This window comes from Microtus ochrogaster, chromosome 6 (genome assembly GCF_000317375.1).
Source record: "Microtus ochrogaster isolate Prairie Vole_2 chromosome 6, MicOch1.0, whole genome shotgun sequence".
In the NCBI taxonomy this organism is placed as follows: Eukaryota; Metazoa; Chordata; class Mammalia; order Rodentia; family Cricetidae; genus Microtus; species Microtus ochrogaster.
In genome coordinates this window covers 52,885,084-52,903,923 of record NC_022013.1, presented here as the reverse complement: position 1 = coordinate 52,903,923, position 18,840 = coordinate 52,885,084, and the positions used below count along the sequence as shown (strand labels likewise).

General features: G+C 44.7%; 1 protein-coding gene across 2 annotated transcripts in view; it reads right to left on the bottom strand.

Annotated features, from left to right (window-relative positions):
• The window catches only part of Sh2d4b (SH2 domain containing 4B), a 59,124-nt gene that overhangs the window by 23,640 nt on the left and 16,644 nt on the right, over window positions 1–18,840 (bottom strand). The window contains exons 2-4 of one of the 2 annotated variants that reach the window (XM_013346827.1): window positions 17,491–17,654; window positions 15,980–16,127; window positions 5,830–5,977 (exon numbers count right to left, since the gene is read on the bottom strand). In XM_013346827.1, the coding sequence (XP_013202281.1) occupies window positions 5,830–5,977; window positions 15,980–16,127; window positions 17,491–17,654 (460 nt within the window). The remainder of the gene's footprint in view (window positions 1–5,829; window positions 5,978–15,979; window positions 16,128–17,490; window positions 17,655–18,840) is intronic. The other variant, XM_026779906.1, reaches the window with a different exon arrangement.

Sequence of the window (18,840 nt, the reverse complement as noted above, 5' to 3'; positions counted from 1 at the left end):
GGGGTCTGTTTCCACCAGAACTGTGCTGTGGAGGAATCTGTTTCCACCGGAACTGTGCTGTGGAGGGGGTCTGTTCCCACCAAGACTCAAGCTGAAATGTAGGACCTTTAAGAGAAACTGCAGTCACCTTTGGAACTCTCGATTAATTTTCTCATCAATGGATGAGTTTTGGGGAAACAAATGGCTAAATCAGATCACCCTGCTTTGTTTCCTCTCTGTTTCCTCTTGCTCTCAGGCAGAGAATAAGTCTGGTTCTTTTGTGAACTGCCACGTCTTGTGAATTCCAGTGAGAGAAAATGAACAAGACGGTATGGAGAGATCAAATCCTTTCTAGAGAAACGGAGAGGGGAGCTTATTCCAGGAAACAACTGTGGGTTTCAGTGACCCAGAGACTCATCTGTAGGCCTCAGGAAGCAAGAATTCTTTGAATTCTGCTTTCACTGTGGGCAGAGGATGAGACAGGGTCAGGAAGCCCAGGACTGACTTCAGGGTCATTAATACAAAGACAAGTAACTTCAGAGTGTACAGTCCCTTAGAGCAGGCACTAGAGAAAGACAGACAGGCAGACAGGCAGACATAACTTTTGCTTCTGAAACCCTGTCTCATATGCAACACTATTATTCTTTAGTTCTTTTTCCCTGAACAATAGTCAGTGCCACCCTTAGTCTGTGGACTGCCACCCTGCCAGGCTATTCTAGAATCATATCCCCAATGACCTTCAGGGCTCCCACTCAGTTTTCTAACACTGAAGAAACACAGGAGTGTCTCTTTTCCCTCTTGGTCACACAGCTCCAGAAGTGCAAAGAGGCAAGAACTAAAGGGATTTCACCACTTCAAATAACGTGCTGGCCAGGTGTGGCGATACCCTCCTATACTTCTAGGACCCTGGAGGCTGAGCCCAGAGGATTACAAGCTTCAGGACAGCCTCGCTTTATAGCGAGACCTTGCTTCAAAACCCTGAATGAATGAATGAATGAATGAATGAATGAATGAATGGCATAGTCAGACAACTGTATTTAGTTATCTACTTGTGCCAGTTCTAAGTGTTACACAGGGCTAGCGCTTAATACTATGCAAGTCACACACCGTACAACTTCAGGAGACCCAGCTGTAATGTTTGGCTCTCAGAGAGCTTACAGCCCAGTGGGCACAATGTAGCACCAAACAGTAGAGCTGTGGTAGGGTGTGCATTGGCCATTAGCGACCCCAGACATGGATAGTCTCTGGAAACAGGGAGAGGTCTAAGCTGATGCCTGATGGATTCAAGGGATTCAACCAACAGTGGCCAATGGAAGAACAATTTTAACAGAGTGGGCCCAGTGGCCGGAGGGAGCAGGCATGCAGCATCCCTGCAAGGCAGAAGTACCAGAAAAGACCTCTTAGATGGCTAGTAACTCCTGGCTTTTGTGCTCTAATAATGCCTTGAAAGATGACTGGAAGCCACTAGAGGGCAGAGTTTTGTCTGCACGCTAAAGAGATTGCTTTAGAAGATGCAGAAAAACAGGAAGGCACTGAGGAAGGAGAATGGAGCTGAGCAAGCAACAGCATATAAATTTAGAGAAATAAAAAGGCAGATTCTGTACAATTATGTTGGATTAGTAGTAGTAATATTACCATTGCTTTATTTATGGGGCAGGGAGTGGAGTGTGTGTGTAGAGGTCAGAGGACTTGTGAGTGTTAAGTTCTCTCGTTTTTCCTTATGGATCCCAGGACTTGAACTCAGATCTTTGGCCTTGACAGCAATTGCCTGTACCCACTGAGTCCATAATAAGCTCCCTGGGTCAGTTTTCATGCTGAAAGTGGGAAGAACGAAGAGACCTAATGGCCAGGTTCCAGTCCTTTTTAAAATTACGTTATTGATTGATTGATTGATTGATTGATTGATTGATTGATTGATTGGCTGGTTGGTTGAGTGAGTGAGTGACTTATTTTTGTGTGTATATCCATATGTATGATGTGTGTGCATGGAAGTGTGTATATATGTATTTTGGTCTCTTTGAGATACGGTCTTTCTAGTTTGCGCTGGACAACCTGGAACTGGTCATGTAGACCAGCGTGACCTCAAACTCATAGACGTCCACCTGCCTCTGCCCCCAAGTGCTCGGATTAATGGTGTGTGCCACCACACCCAGCATCTCTCTGCGGTCTTAAGCATAGAATTAACTGTCTATAATTTTTTTCCTGCCTAGAAAATGAGGGCTTCATGCGGTTGCCTTGAGATCACAATGAGGGAGCAAATGGAAGGGGTTTGCTCAGAGTCTGGCAGAGAGCTATGCATTAAATGTGTCCAGAATGCCTACTGGATAGACTGTGTATTCTGGGGACTGAGCACACCATTTGGAAATAGTCCGTTTCTTGGGGTAGGAAGAGGGCTGATTAGTGGAGAGGAGGGTGACTTCTTGGTAGAATTAGGAGTTCCCAGCAGGAAACTAAAACTGAACCTGTGGAAAGAGTAAGCTGCTTTGCCTCTGGAGAGGCTATATCAAGGATATCCCTTTTTTTTTTTGTTTGTTTGTTTGTTTGATTGATTGATTGATTGATTGATTGATTGTTTTTCAAGACAGAGTTTCTCTATAGCTTTGGAGCCTGTCCTGGAATAGCCTTTATAGACCAGGCTGGCCTCAAACTCACAAAGATCCGCCTGCCTCTGCCCCCCTAGTGCTGGGATTAAAGGCGTGCACCACCACCGCCCAGCCAAGGGTATCCATTTTCAAAGATGTCCTGTGACTCAGACTGCTGGAGCCATGACACCTGCCTAAATCTGTGCCTTTAGCAATAAATATCATGAAGACTGAAAGGCAAGCATCCAAGTCTGGGAAAGCAAGTGAGACAGATGTACCCACAGTTCAGTGGGTTTAATAAAAGGGTCTTTCTCAGCCTCTACGGCAACCAGGCAAGGAGTGAGGCAATGGCGTGTAGGAGGTTGATTTGGGGCCGTAACCCAAAGCACACAGTCAGAGGCCCCAGAGTGACCACAACTCCTACTCAAGATGGCCAAACCTCATTACATTTTAACCTCACAGAAGCAATACTAAATGTCCGTGTTCTATGAATAATTTCATTTGCTGGATCCTCTCAAGGTCTCTGACCAACTAAATAGTCTCCAACTCCACACCCCTACAAGCTCACAGTTGAAAATCATTGTACACACTGCCCTGGCTGACCTATCCAGAGGGTTTCAGAAGCCAGACCTCTAAGATATGAGCTGAGTAACTAACGCTCCGCTCAAGTGATACCGAGCGCCACCCTTCCCTTTTTTCTCAGTTGGAGAATTTAATTTGACTGTTTTATCAAAACTGCTGCTCCTGGGAGATTAATGGCCCACTATATCTTTCAGATTAAGTTAATTGAGTGCGGAATGGATTGCTAGATTTGAATGGCATGCTCTACATGTTCATTCAGTTCTTTAAGAAAATGTGAAATGAGAGCCTGCAACCAGAGAGCCTGAATTGTCACACGTTTCCAGTTTCCCGGAGGTGCTTCAGTTACCACACAGCACACTGAGGCACAATCAGGCAGTTCTCAGAGGACAGGGGTTCCAGCCTCCACCCCAAGTGCTCTGAAGAAGCGCTGCAGCCTGGGTCCTCCCTCTTCATACGGCAGGAATAACCATCCTCACAGAATGTGCTTGAAGTCCCTGTTTGGAGGTCAAGTTATCCAGCCAATGCTCACCACAATGACATAGCAGCTTCACCTTGTACATCTCACTATGTTTTTTTTTTTAACGTAAATGCTGTCTTTTCTCCTTTTTTCACTTGCCTCTTCTTTCTGTTCTGAATTTAGATGAGTGGCATCCTCTTTAGCTTTCCCCTTTAGCTTCCTCTTTAACTCATCTTTCCAGGTTTGTTTTTCATTACGGCCCATTATGAACACCAGGATGTGGCTACATTGTGACTTGTGCATACTTTGTCAACTATAGATACATCCCAGAAACAAAATGCAAGAAAGAAAAAGAAAGACAGAGACAGAGATAGGATAAATATGAAGGGTGTCAAGAATAAAGGTGAATTAAGAACCTCTAAAGATGGGGCTAAAGGGATGGCTCGGAGGTTAATAGCATGTACTGTTCTTGTAGAAGACTGGAGTCTGGTTCCCAGCACACATCAGGTGACAAACAGCCACCTATAACTTCAGATGAAGGGGATTCAACAACTTCTGCAGACATACACACATACTGAAAAAGAAATATTTTGAAAAGAACCTCTGACCATCCTCTCTTCTACAGGCAACAAGAACACTGCCAAATGTTCAGAATGGACTGTCTCACAATATTATTGAAAGTTAATCAAAATTTTGAAAAGACTCCAGGAAGCATTTCTTCAAAAAACAAGAGTTCAACCCAAGTGAAGATACTAAATTTCCACAAAGATCCCCCAGGACTAGATGGGCTCCCTACTAAATTCTACTGAATGTTTAAGCAGGAATTCCAATTTTTCACAAGTTCCTTCCAAAAGACGGTAAAAGTAAATGCTCTCTAACTCATTCAGTGACATTCAGACTACCCCAAAACCCAAACTAGACTGCCAACACCATAAGAAAAGCACAGAATAACATCTGTCATGAATATCGATACAAAAACCCTCCACAAAGTTTCTTCACACCAGGAATGTGGCATTGACTGAGATGGCAAATGCCTGCTGTGGAAACATGAGGACACCAGCTTGGATTCCCGGTGTCCATGTAAAAGCTAGGCATCGTGGCATGCACCTGTCACCCCAGCACATGGCCTGGGCGGTACAGACCAACAAGATCGAAGAGTTCACTGGCCAGTCAGACTAGCCAATCAGTGAGATCCAGGTTCATGGAGACCCTGTCTCAAAAGAGAAGCAAGAATAGAGGAGAACACCCACCATCAGACATTAACATTCACCTTCTCCGTGTACACATGCACACACACACACACACACACACACACACACACACACATGCATGTACACTCTATAGTTACATTTTATTTCTGAGGTAATAAGATTTTATATGCTTAGATAGTGGGAGAACTGCACAGTTTTGCGAGTGTACTAAAAAAAATGCCCAATTGTAAATTCTAAAATGATGAATTTTGTGATATGCAAATTAATTTTCCGAAAAGGTCCATTTAATGAAACTGGCATATATTCTCTCTCTCTCTCTCTCTCTCTCTCTCTCTCTCTCTCTCTCTCTCTCTCTCTCTGTATATGTATGTGTGTCTGTGTGTGTGCACGTGTGTGTCTATGTGTGTGTGCATGTGTATATGTCTGTCTCTCTTTTTCCTCTCACCGTGTCTGTCTTTCTGTCTGTCTGTGTCTCTCTCTGTATCCCCTGACTCATTTTTCTTTGTGTATCTGTTTATCTGTCTCTATATCTGCCTATCTCTCTGTCTTTGTCTGTCTCTGCCCTGCCCCCACTTCTTCCTGCTTCCTACCGGTAAGGATTTAAAGCTCTCAGCTACTACTCTAGCACCGTACCTGTTTGCTTCCTGTAATGATGGTCATGGACTAACCCTCTGAAACTGTAAGCAAGCCCTCAAACAAATGCTTTCTTTTATAGGAGTTGCCTTGGTCCTGGTGCTTCTTCAAAGCAATAGAAGGGTAAGTCAAACAACAGCGTAGAGTCAGGAAATTATTGCCAATTGAGTAAATATAACATTTTATTCTTTAATGGGAGACATCTCCAGGGCCTGTGCGTAAACTCCTTGAGTGTGCAGCCCTGAGCCCAGTGGGACCATGCACATGGGTAAAGCCTTGGGTGGTGGGAGAGGGAGCTGGGGATGGTGAGGCACAAGCACAGGGGGAGAGCTGGGTGGGGAAAGTGGGGCAGGCCTAGGCCAGGACAAGGCTTGGCTCAACTCACGCTGCTCTTCCCACTCGCGCTCCTCCTTCTCACTGGCTTGGCAGTGCAGCTGGGCCTGCTTCAGGGTCCAGTAGAGTTCTTTGGCTCGCTGCTCCTCCTGGAGGCGAATCTGTTCTTCTCCTCGCCTCCTCTCTTCTTCCTCTTTCCTCTGCAAAATTATTGAGACGGAATGGCATTCAAATGGGGGAACTAACTGCCTGGGGGATTCTGTAGCTAGTCAAGCTGAGCTGTTGGGAGGAGAATGGCCAGCAGCCACCATTCTACTCCTGGTCCTTACACAACTGAAATGTGATTATCACACTTGGTAAGAACCAAATGGATTGGCAAGATTTTATTTTATAAATTTTACTTGCTGTTTTGCAATACTTGGGATTGAACCTAGAGCCTCATTTTTTTTTCCTGGCTTAAAAATTTCTTTAATTTTTAAGAAGAATATTGAAATTTCTCAAACGCCTATCAAGTACAGTAAGCTTTCTCTAGATTAACCCACATGTGAGTTCTTATAAACACAGTATTACTTCTTTTTCAAAGGGACACCCTTCCCCTGGGAGTCATTTTTCTTTCTCCTATGGGCGGTGCGGGCTTCCTTGATACCTCTCCGCCCATGCTCCAGGACCTGCCTCTGAACCTTCTCGAGACAGAGCCCTGTTTCACGGGTAGCTGCATTCCTTCTGCAGTCACTTATCTCAGGATACACTGAGCCACTTTCTGAGCGTTTGCCTGAAAATATTGCTATGCCAGCCTCTCACTCCGCTACTAATTTAGCTGAGCACAGAACCTGAGTAATTAAAAAACATTGCTACCTTGTCTTCCAGCATTGCTGGCGCTTCTTCATCTGCTGCACGGGGTACTTGTTTTCTCCCTGGATATCTGCAGAGTTTCCTTACCATGGGCATTTTAAAGAATTTTCTTTTCTTTCTCCTTTTTTTTTTTTGTTTTTGTTTTTATTGAAAATAGATTCTTCTCTCCTACAATATAGCCCAACCACAGTTTCCCCTCCCTCTGCTCCCCCTCCGTTTCCTTCGGAAAGAAGCAAAACATGGCCCCCTGAATCAATTAAGCAGGGCTTATATGGGCTCACAGAGACAGAAGTGGCAAGCATGGGACCTGCATGGGTCTGCACCGGATCCTCTGTGTATATGATATAGCTGTTAGCATGGAGAAAGTGGCACTCCTAACATTGGGAGCAGGTTTATCTGACTCTTTGGCATGTTCTTGGGACTCTTTCTCTTATTGAGTTGCCTTGTCCAGCCTCTATATAAGGGCTTTTGCTTTTTTTTTTTTTGATGGGGGGGGTTCTCTGTATAACAACAGTCTTGGCGGTTCTGAAACTCACTTTTATAGACCAGACTGGCCTCAGTGATGCTTTGTCTTATACTACCTTGTTTTGTCGTGTCTGGTCGTCGATTCTACAGCATTTTCAACGATGTGCTGTGGGTTTTCTGCAGGCTAGAGGCCCGTGTCTATCCAGTACAGTACTTCCCCTCTGCCTGGATGAGTTCCCTCACTTCTCTTGCTATGAGACTCCTGTTGTCTAGTCAGTCAGCCTGAGTCAGCCTCCTAAAAACTCCATCTTTTCTTTCTTAGCTTCCGCGTCTTGTCTTTTCTTGGTCTGCCTCCTTGTTGAAGTCACTGACCCTCTCTTCCAACTGCTTCACCAGGTGTGAGCTGTTTCCTTTCCGTTGTGGCACGTGTGACTTTTTTAAGCCCTCATTCTTATTTGCTAACCACCTCCTTCATGTGGCTGCATCCTGTATTTGTTTCAGAAGTGTGAGAGCCTAGCTCTCTGAAGATTGAGGCCTTTGTCTTTCTCCCTGCTCTGGCTGAGTTCTATTTCTTTTGTGTTCTGTTGCATTTATTTGACTTGGTGCCTGCCACTTCTAGAAAAGGAAGGCTTTCTTCAGATAGTCTTTCCCTGTCTGTTCACAGTGAAGAAGAAAGTCAGACTTGAATGGGAAGTTGAGTATATAGCCAACCTCACTGAGAGACGAGCTTTACTCTGTAGCTATTACATAAGGAACCAGCCATTTCTTTGAAGAACAATCAGGTGGAAGGTTCTGGGGCTCCTTTCTGTAAGATTATCTAGAATCTTCTATTCTTTCTGAGTGGTATCTGACCAGGAGTCAACAGTGAGCAGGCTGCAGGCAGAATTGTCCTTAAATCCCCCGACCTGAGCCTCATGCTTTATGCGAAGTCATGGTCTGAAGTGCTTTATTTGTCAATTTCTTCCTCCAGTTCCCTTCCCAGCAGAAAGGAGAGGGGCAGCCCTTTCTACCAAGGCCAGACAAAGCCCTGCATGAGCTCTGGTCCCTTTTAAGTTGTTTCTCATGTTCTCTGTTTCTCTCTGTGTTATATGAGTGTGGACACAGGCTGTGTCCTTGACTGTGTAGAACAGCAGCTTTCGGGCTGTGCTAGCCTTGAAATACTGCATTTTCTAAAGCAAGGGCATTGGTGGTTGTTTCTTTAATCTTTGCTTTTTGTTCTTTTGACTCTTTGAGGGGCCCACCACCCAGATCCCAAATAAATCACACTGAGGATTATTCTTACTTATGAATGCCCAGCCTTAGCTTGGCTTGTTTCTGGCCAGCATTTTTTTTAAAATATCTTGTCTACCTTTTGCCTCTGAGCTTTAATCTTTCTATATACTACATAAAGGTATATATTTATTCTATATACTCTTCTTTACTTCTTACTCTGTAGCTGGCTGTGTAGCTGGCCCCTAATGTCCTCCTCGTCTCCTTTTCTTGCTCCCTTGATCTTCTCTTCCCAGATCTCTCCTATTGATTCTCTCCACCTGCCATCCCTACCTACCCTTTCTCCTGCCTGCCTATTGGCTGTTCAGCTCTTTATTAGACCTATGAGGTGTTTTAGTAGATAGGCAAAGTACCATAGCTTCAAGGAGTTCAACAAATACAAGATAAAAGAGTACAACACATTGTTGCATCATTAAACACATGTTCCACAGCATAAACAAATGTAACATCTTAAAATAATATTCCACACATGAGTTTTTTATTATATCTTTAAAGTTTAATTTGTATGCATGCTTGTATGGGAGGCACATGCACTTACGAAGAGATCAGAAAACTATTAGTGGGAGATGATTCTCTTCTTCCACAAGGTGGATCCCAGGGATGAGATTCAGTTCCTCAGACTAAGTAGACACACCTGCTAAGCCCTCTCACCATCCCTGCCCCCCCCAAAAAAGCAGTTTTGACCTGAGTTACTATAGCCCAAGTCTAGGTGGTAGGATAAGATCACTGTCTTAGTTAGAGTTGCTATAGCTGGAAGAGACACCATGACCATGGCAACTCTATATTATAGAGAAAACACTTGGAGTGGCAGCTTATAGTTCAGAGGTTCAGTCCTTTATCAGCGGGGAGTGTGGCCACATGCCATCAGAGGTGGTGCTGGGAGCTGAGAGTGCTCCATCTTGCAAGCAACAGAAAGTCAACTGACTGTCACACTGAGGGAAGCGCACCAGACTTTTTCTTTTGGACCACCAACCAACTCCTAGATCATGACACGGAGACTTACTATATGTTATAAATGCTCGGCCTTAGCTTAGCTCTTATTTTAATCTGTTTCTCTTTATCTATGCTTTTGCTTCAGGAATTTTTGTTTTTCTTTCTATATGTTCTACTTTCCTGCTTCTCCTGTTTGGCTAGCTGGCTGGCTTCTGGCCCCAAGCATGTCCCTCTCTTTCTCCCTACTTCTCCTTCTTCTCTTTGTTCCTCTTCCCAGTGTGGCTACATCAGACAGATCTCCTGTCTCTATTTATTATTAGTTGTCTGTTTAATTAGCCTATTGAGGATGAGTGGCCAAGTCCAACTCGGTAGAGCTGCCAGACCCCAGGCTCTGATCTTAAGAATTCTGGTAGTAGTAGTAGTTGGTGAATTAAAGTGAACAAAATTGATGTAGCTTTTGAATTAATTGTTAGTCAATAAATTACGGTTCTGTGGAAGGATACAAGCAAGTTCACTATGCTTCTTACATAGCCCATTAGTGACAAGGGGGTTAACCAGATGTCCCAGTAACTCCAGAACTCATTTCCATGGAGTCAGATTAGCCTACAGCCCAGTGGTTTAGCTCTGGTTCCAAAAAGGTAGTAGTCTGATAACAGACACACACTACTGGCCAATATAGTATATTTTTCACTAGTTCACAAGAGATTTAGTTGCTGAGACAGAGCTAAAAGGGTGGTTTTAGGTGGCTATAATTATTAATAGAGACAAAACGATTGTTCACCTTCCCTGTACACCCAGGAGGCAGCCCTAGCTATCTTCCCACTGCTCCAGGTTCAGACCTTGACTTAATATCTTTCCTTCCCACACGTCTCTCTCCATTCTGCCTGGCAACTCAGGCCTTTCCTTTTTTACTTCCCACTTCCTTCTGGTCAAAAAGAGGAATAGATTCAATATCATAAGAACAAAGCAAATGAAATGATGGTAGACAGGTTCACCTGCTCCACAAGAAGAACCTGCATGCAAACTCACATCTTTAGCACCATTCCTGCAGTATTTGGTGCCTCCAAATCCTGGACCTCTGGGGTTCCAGACTGAGCCAGCTCACTGCCTTACCCTTCCTACACCTCCACTGAATTCTTGAATGTCTTGCCTCTGTCTTGAGATTTTCTCATATTTCTTCCCCTCTCTCATTTTTTTCTGTTCATATGTTATGCAATTTTTTTCTAGGTTTATGAACTGTATTAATGATTTAAAAAAGAAAAAGGTAATATAACTATAATTCTTAATCCTTTATTTTTAAAAAAAATAGCATTTTGGGGGGCTGGAGAAATGACTTAAGAGCTAAGAGAACTGGCTGTTCTTCCAGAGGACTAGGGTTCAACTCCTAGCACTTCCATATAAGCTCACAATAGTCTTTAACTCTAACTCTGAGGAACCCAATGCCCTCTTATGGATTTCATGGGCACTACAGGCACATGGTACACAAATACACATGCAGATAAAATATTCATATACATAAAATGACAATGGGTAATGGTGACCCATGCCTTGCTAAACAGAGGCAGGTGGATCTCTGGGTTCTGAGTTCTGAGGCCAGCCTGAAGTACAGAGCAAGTTTCAGGATAGCCAGGGCTACACAGAGCCACCCTGTCTTGAAAAACAAAACAACAAAACAAAATAAAACAAAAAATTACTGATGTTTTGCTGTTGCTTCTGAAATGGTTTTGATTGAGGACTTTTCTCCCAATGATCAGTTTGTACTTCTAAAATCATCAAGAGGTCCATTCTTTAAGAATTAGAAACAGACGCTAAAGAAGCTAACTGATTTTATTAAAATTACTGAGCATCTGTGAGACTCACAGGCCTCCTGTGGATGCAGTATGAGAAACAGGGTCCCCATTCACTCAGAGTTTACCTTCTGGTGGTGAGAAAACCAAGCAAGTAAGTTAAAGTTCAATTAATTTCACAAAAGAATGACTAGTGTGTATGAGCATGTTTGGGATACTACCATAGCTATGTGACCAGAAGAATTGTCATAGGGGATGGCATGTGGTCTGATTCCCAAGACAAGCAGAACAGACAGATGGGCATGCCACAAGACCATGCCACAGGTCTCCAAAGGTGGCTGGTCCTAGGCAGGGAGCCACATGGTGGACGAGAGACAGAGACATGGATAGGCTGGATATTTATTTAGTGGGTTATGGAGGGGAAAGGGGAGAAGAGCAGAGAGAGAGAGAGAGAGAGAGAGAGAGAGAGAGAGAGAGAGAAGGGGAGAAGTAGGGAAAGACAGAAGCTGTCTCTTTGAGAGGGAGATGGAAAAGGAAGATACTCAGGCTGGAAGCTGAAGATCAGCCTGCCTTGTGGGGGTGGGGGTGGGGAGTGGGAATGGCTTGTCTCTTAAAGGGACAGGGCAGATCATTGCACACTATCACAACTCAAAAGAAAGAGTTGGAATCAGAAAACAAGACTAATAAAGAAAGCCAAGGTTAGGATAATAAGCTAGAAGGAAGGATGCCTGTGAACAACCAGAAAGAGGGAGCATGTAAGGCAAAGGGAGTAGCGAGCTGAGAGGAAGCCTATTGAAACATTACAAAGGTAAGAAAGCTAAAGCCAGCTGGGCATGATAATTGGAAGTGCCTGGAGAATGTGACAAGAGCAGCCCTCATGGAACAGAGGGACAGTTATCTAGGCACCACAGGGAGGAAGTAAAGATGACCATCAGAACATCCAAGATGAGAGAAATGTGGGGTTACAGTAGACAACACAGAGTGGCTCCTTAGCTTTTTGACTAAGATCCCTCAGAGATAGACAGGGGAAGGACGGCTTTGCCATGGGAAATCCTAAGGCAGTTCCTGACTGATAGGAAACTGGAAGCCATGTTTCCAACTTTAGTCAAAACAGCTTACTATGCATGACAATCTTAGCAGAATGGGTATCCCTCCTTATGTTGGCACAACCCTTCATATTTTACCTAGCACATTTCCTTTTCCTCCCCCTGGGCTCCCTGAATTCTGACAATAGTCACTGTGTCACTGAGGCCACAAGATACCAGCCAAAGCAACCTGCCCAGAGGCACATCAGTTACTTTACCCACCCATAGGGCCTTCCAGGCAGACAGCTGACTCCTGTCAGAGCCAGGAGTCTCAGATCCAAACTGTATGAAAGTATAAAGTATCACTGCCTATATGGCTTGAACAAACACATGCTTCCTTGTGTTCTACAGGTGGCCAGTCCTAACACATCAGCAGGGTTGATTCATCCTGAGGATCTCCTCAGCCTGCAGGTGGTCAATGCTGCTTTACCCTGTGTCAAATTTATTCTTCTTAGAAGGGTACCAGTGATATTGTATTCAGGCCTAACCAACACTAAAGATTGCACTTTAGCTAAAATTACCTTTATAAGGTCCTTGCCTTCAAATACAATTATGTCTTGAAGTCCTGAAAGTTTCAATACTTCAGTGTAGGTGATGGGGGTAGGGGCAATTGAGGAGACTGCCCTCTAGAGAAGGATCAAGGGGTCAGGACTGGTGTGCTGATTTTCCCACATTACAATGTGACTAGGCATTACAGGGTGAAATTCCTACACAAGTCAGCTGTGGGTGACAGGAGGCAGAACATTAAACAACAGTGTCATTGTTCAGCTACCTCGCCTCTTGAGAGTGCTACTGTAGCAGGGAGCCAGTGGTCTACCGCAACCTCCCTTCTTAAAGGAAAATGACTGGCCACTCACTGTGACAAAGGCAGACCTCTTCACAAAGACCGAGACAACAAAAGAAAACAGTTTGCCACCACAAATCCACAGGATTGCATTTTGCGCCTCAAGGACTCACTAAAATGGCTCAACTCTCACAGCAAAAATCACTAAAATATTCTCATTGTTATGGCAACCATCAGAACTGTTGGGCCAGCCTGAGATCACTGAGGAAAAGGAGCTGGGCCCAACAGAGGAGCCCAGAATGTAAATATGAAATGTTCCATGGTGCCGAGTGCCCTGGCTATGAACCCCTGGAGGACAAGAACGAGAAGAGAGACAAGCACCCCAAACAGTGTTGGAAATCTTGAGAATGCTCCAAGCTTCTTCCCATTGTCAGCTGAAGAAATGTGGCTGAGGGAGACAATAGCAGCCTGGCTAAAGGCCAGAGTTTTCTTATGAAGGGGTGGGATGCCAACCAGCCCTTTAAGAATCCAGACCCGGTCTCAGGACAGACTTGGGCTAACCACTAGAACAAGCCACCAAGAGTCCCATTTTGAAGCTCCTGCTAGGGCACTGCCTGAAATAGTGCCTCTCCTACAGTCTCCCATGTCTAAGGCTTCTCAAAGCAAAGCCGTGCTATATCAGGGTGCCTACTTCTACTAAAGTTCAAACAGGCATGTTTAGCAAGTTGAAGTTGAAAACGAGAACACACACATCAGAACTAGAACCTTCTTTGGAAATAACACCAGATAACTTTTTGAGTCCTTCAGTGACCTGAAGGCCTGGCCAGGTGGCCTCACTGATACCACTGTGAGCCCTGGCAGAGCACCCCACAATGTCTCCCTTCCATCACCGAGGCTTTCAAGGAGACCATCAACCAGAGAATCTCTACCAGAAACATGACCCCTCTGTGATCTCTCTGTGCAGTGAGCCCAAGACCCAGCTCTACCTCAGCTCACTCCAAGTGTCTAGACTCAACCCCGGGTATGGAAAAAAGAGACAAACAGAGCCTATCATGACCACTGTTAGAGACACGGAAAAAGAAATACTTTCTTCCTCAGTCAGCTTAAAGCTAAATTATATGAAAACCTGAACTGCATAAACCTCTCTCCAATCTTGGGTCGAATATTGTATAAAGTGAGGGGAAGGGTTGGCACCTAATGTACAAAGTGAGGGCAGGACCACTCCAACGTATAAATAAAGAGAAGGTTTTTATTGTAGATATGAGGGAGAGTACAGTCAGAGGCATCTGGAACATATCTCAACATCCCCACTCTGCAGCTGCTAGGGAGGAAGGAAGAGGTTTTAAAATGGGCAGATGCTGACAAGTGAAACTCAAAGGCTAACTCCTTCCAAAGCTGCGCAAAGGGAGACGGGCCCAAACTCCAGTTTAGCTTCAGGCTCATAAGACCATGTCCCTGGGATGAATCCAGGCCCATTAAATTGACTCCCTCAGAAAGCTCAATAATGGCAGAAAAATGTGCAATGTGGTCTAGCCTGCACCTAACGAGGCTGCCTGTTCTTACAGCGCTCCCTACAAGGATGTTGGGCAGACATCTCTTTCAACTCAGAAGCATGTGTCTGGATGCCCGGAGGGCTGTTCCTTGGCACTGTAATCAAGGAGGGGCTCCTTCCCCCAGCTTCTGATGGAGGACAGATGCCCACTTCACCAACTGCTTGGCTCAGGGAACAGCATCTAATTAGAGGCTGACCTGCTTTTAGCTTCTTCACCCCTCTACCTCTGTTGAAAACAGGCTCTCCCCTGCCATGTCGCTGAGTGCTAAGTCCCACAAATCACCTCAGCCACTGCTGAGGAATCGCAGCTCTCTCCCCCACTGTCAAGAGTCACCAACAAAACAAAACAAAACACAAAACAAATTTTGTTTTGTCCTTTGTTTTTGTTTTTGGCAAATGTTGAATACGAAACCCATATTTCTGTGCATACTACACTCCCATCCCCAAACTCTATTTTCTTGCCTTGACTAAAGTCCAACTGTGTTTGAATTCAACAATGCAACTTACAAAACAGTACAGTGTAGAAATTGAATATGATTTTTTTTGTTTTGTGTTCTGCTTATTTCTGTGTGTGTGTGTGTGTGTGTGTGTGTGTGTGTGTGTGTTTTCAACTAAATAAATTCGTTGCACCTATAATGGAAAAAATTGCATTCAGGTGATTTAAACTTCCTACCTGTTGTTGCTGTGATAAAACACTGTGACAACAGCAACTCAGGGGGAAAGGGGTGATTTCAGCTCACAGTTGTAGGTTACAGTTCATCACGGAGAGGAGTCATGGTAGTGGGAACTCAAGCAGCTTGTATGAGCAGAGAAAGTAGATGCCTTTATGCTTAGACTCAGCTTGCCTTCTCTTTTCTACTTCAGGGTCCAAACCCAGGGCATAGTGTTCCCTTTTGTAGGCTAAGTCTTCAATGTCAATTAATGTAATCAAGATAATCTTCCAGAGACAGGTCCATGAGAGCCAACTCATCCAGGAAGTTCGTCATGAAGGACTCATTTCTGAGGTGAGCCTGCATTGTGTCAAGCTGACAATTAAAGCCAATCATTACACTACCAGAGAGCAAGGAAACCCATTTACCAGTTCCAAAATGCTCTAGACCTAGTTAATGACACCAAGTGACCAGACAGTCCAACCATCACACTACCAGCTGATCTGGTCCAAAGCCCAGTTCCTGGGGCCTCATTTTATAAAACACTCTGGGATGAAGAAGGCCAATAGTCTTTTCCTGAATCTATACACAAACACCATTATGTGTGGCCTTGACAATTTCATTGTCTGGCCCTCATTTCCCTCATCTATACAACAAGAAGATGGGCCAAGGTGTGTCAACTTCCTTCTTTCTCAAGCATGCCAGATTTCTGTCTTATAACACACCTAAGATCAATGGCCAAGAAGAGATTCAAAACGAACAGGCCACACCAAACTTGGAGGCTAGAGCTGGTGCCCCTCACAGGTGCCCGATGCATTGTCCCACCTTGAATTCCTCATGTATGCGTTCCTCCAGGACTTTGGCAGCCTTGCGATCCTCCATCTCCACTTTCCACCTCTCTGCCAGGATCCGGGCTTTCTCATTGGCCAAGGCATCCCGGAACTTCTGGGTGATCTCTGCTTCCTTCTGTTTCCTTCCAAGAGATCAGCAGCATGGGTGAGCTTGAGTGAAAAACTAAAAGACCATATCACAATGCAACTTCAAGTCAAAGCAATGAGCAACCTTGCCTTAGTATACAGAACAGCAAACACAAAGATTAACATAACTCATGATAACAAAGGAAGGGAGAGATAGGGACGGGAAGGTAAATCAATAGGACCATTCTGGAAAGTAAGAAACAAGACATGAAAATCCAATTTATCATTCAAGTAGCCAAAGCTTATATAGTAGCCAGCAGAGAAGTTTCAGGAAAAGAAATAAAAATCAATTCAGATGTCTACCAAAAATGTAAATAAGATGAATTCCTGTGTAATAATAGACTACCACATGAGAATCTTCAACAGCCTCAGGATTTCAACTGATGGGATCTATCAAGGTACAAATAAATATTTTTTATCTCTTAAATATTCTTCATGGTTAGCTTGGATGGTGGGTGTTCTTTAATTCAGTATAGTCTTAGTCTTGTTTACATTGTTACAACTTCACATCTAACACATCATCATTCTGACTTGATGGTGGAAGACACTAAAGACACCGACTCATGGATTTCCAAGTTTGGCAAGGGGGGGAAATGTTAAAAGTTGTTGATGAAGACAGTCTGACTCCAAACTTTCCTGAGGGCTCAGCTGTCCTATGGTGAACACATAAATAATATTCAGAGGAACAACAGAGAGCCACATGAAGCACGATTGCTAGACCATCCCTGTGAGAAGTTCCCACAGTGGCTGGGGCTGTAGAAACGCTTCAATTGGTAAAATACTTACCATGTGAGCACAAGAAATGAATTCAGATCCCTAGAGCTCTCATATAAATCTGGATGCAATATAATCCCAACACTGGGGCGACAGAAACAGGAAGATCCCTAAGATTCACTGGCCACCCAGTCTGGCTACATTGGTGAGCTACGGTTTCCCTGGGAGACTCTGCCTCAAAAAATAGCATGGAGAGTGACAGAAGGAGACATCTGACATTTACACATCTCTGGCTTTTTACACATACAAGCACACACAAACACAGGCACATGAGCACATGATCACATGATCAAGTGCCACACACATGCAACATGCAGTCCATACTATCCAGGTAAATCCAAATTTCAGGCTACAGGAAGAGGTGTTAGGTCTTTAGGTCATATCATCAACGGAAGAAAACTGAGGTTCCAGATTAGTTTTCTGGTGGGTCTAACACTTGAACTCACAAGGTTTACTGAGGGAAGTCTCTGGTGCCTTGGTGAGTTGACCTTGACAGAGCTCAACACAACTGAGAGCATCTCAGTTTTCCACCCAGGGCTCTAGGCTCAGGCCCCACCCAGTTCCCTCCCAGCCAGCACCTCTCACCAGAGCTCCTCAGCCTCTCTCTGTGCTTGCAGGCGTGCTCTCTCTGCCATCAGCTCCTCGGAGATCTCTTCATAGGGCTTGTCGCCAGGACCTTCACCCATGACCCACACCCAGACCTCGCCATCTGCTCCCAACAGCCACTGGATGTGCTTGTTGCTAGCTGCCTCGCAGCGGAAGGAAGAAGAGAGAGAAAAGAAGGAACACAGAGTTTCCAGTTAAGGAACAGGCTGAACCCGAGCATCGCACACATTATTATAGCCATCACACAACTCGACAGACCAGCAGTGGCTTGAGTACAGATTCTGGTGCAGATTCAAGGCATTCCCTTACACCATCCCCTCTAAGGAGGAACATAACAGCCAAGCCAGCACCGGAGGCTAGCGTCAGAGATGAGCTCTAATGAGGTCCACATCGGCAAAAATATCCAGGCTAGTGTGATGCTCGGTAAGAAACGACTTGTGCTGCTCCTGGGCTGAGGCAATCAGGTGTCAGCGAGTCTCCTCTGCCCTCTCGTTTGCCTAGCCAATGACTAGAAAGAAGGAATCAGAAATGGCAGCAATGCAAGATGAAGCAGCCTGGAGCCTCGTGTCTCTGTGATATATATCATGCTGTAATTTGAGGAAGAAATGAACCTTTGCTGGATGCGGCCACCGAGAGCCCTTAGTCTGCCAATAACGGCAGGTTCCACTGATGTCTTGACGAGATCAGTGAGGTTCCTCAGTGACAGGGTTGCCACAGCAATAGAAACCCTGCATCCGGGTGGTGAGTGATATCTAGCAGGCCAAAGAGCTGGAGATCCATGCATGCAGGAACAAACTGCTGGTAAAAATGCCGCAGACTCATTCAGGCTTAAAAGGCAGACCCTGTTTTCTGAGTTGGGGGAAAAAATGAAGCGGTGTGTATTGGATGCATTCAACATGGTGTTAAGAAGGGAAAAAACACACAGAATTCAAGAAGGAATCAAGTGTTTTGCAGGGAGAAGTGAAAGAGAATGGAGAGAATAGAGAAATTTGGGAAAATACTAGGTTTCAAATTGTAAGAGATGTACTGGCCATGGTGGTGAATGTCTGTGATCTTGGTACTCTGCAGATTGAGGCAGGAGGATCATGCATTCTAGGGTAACTGGGCAATGTGGTAAGATAATCTCTCTCTCTCTCTCTCTCTCTCTCTCTCTCTCTCTCTCTCTCTCTCTCTCTCTGGGAACCCACTCCATAGACCAGACTGGCCTTGAACTCAGAGGGTCAGTTGCCTCTGTTTCCCAAAGGCTGGGACTGAAGGCGTGCACCACCAACCAGAGGCCGGCCGTATAGTGTTACTAAGTTTAGTAAGTTCATAGGAAAGAGTTAAAAA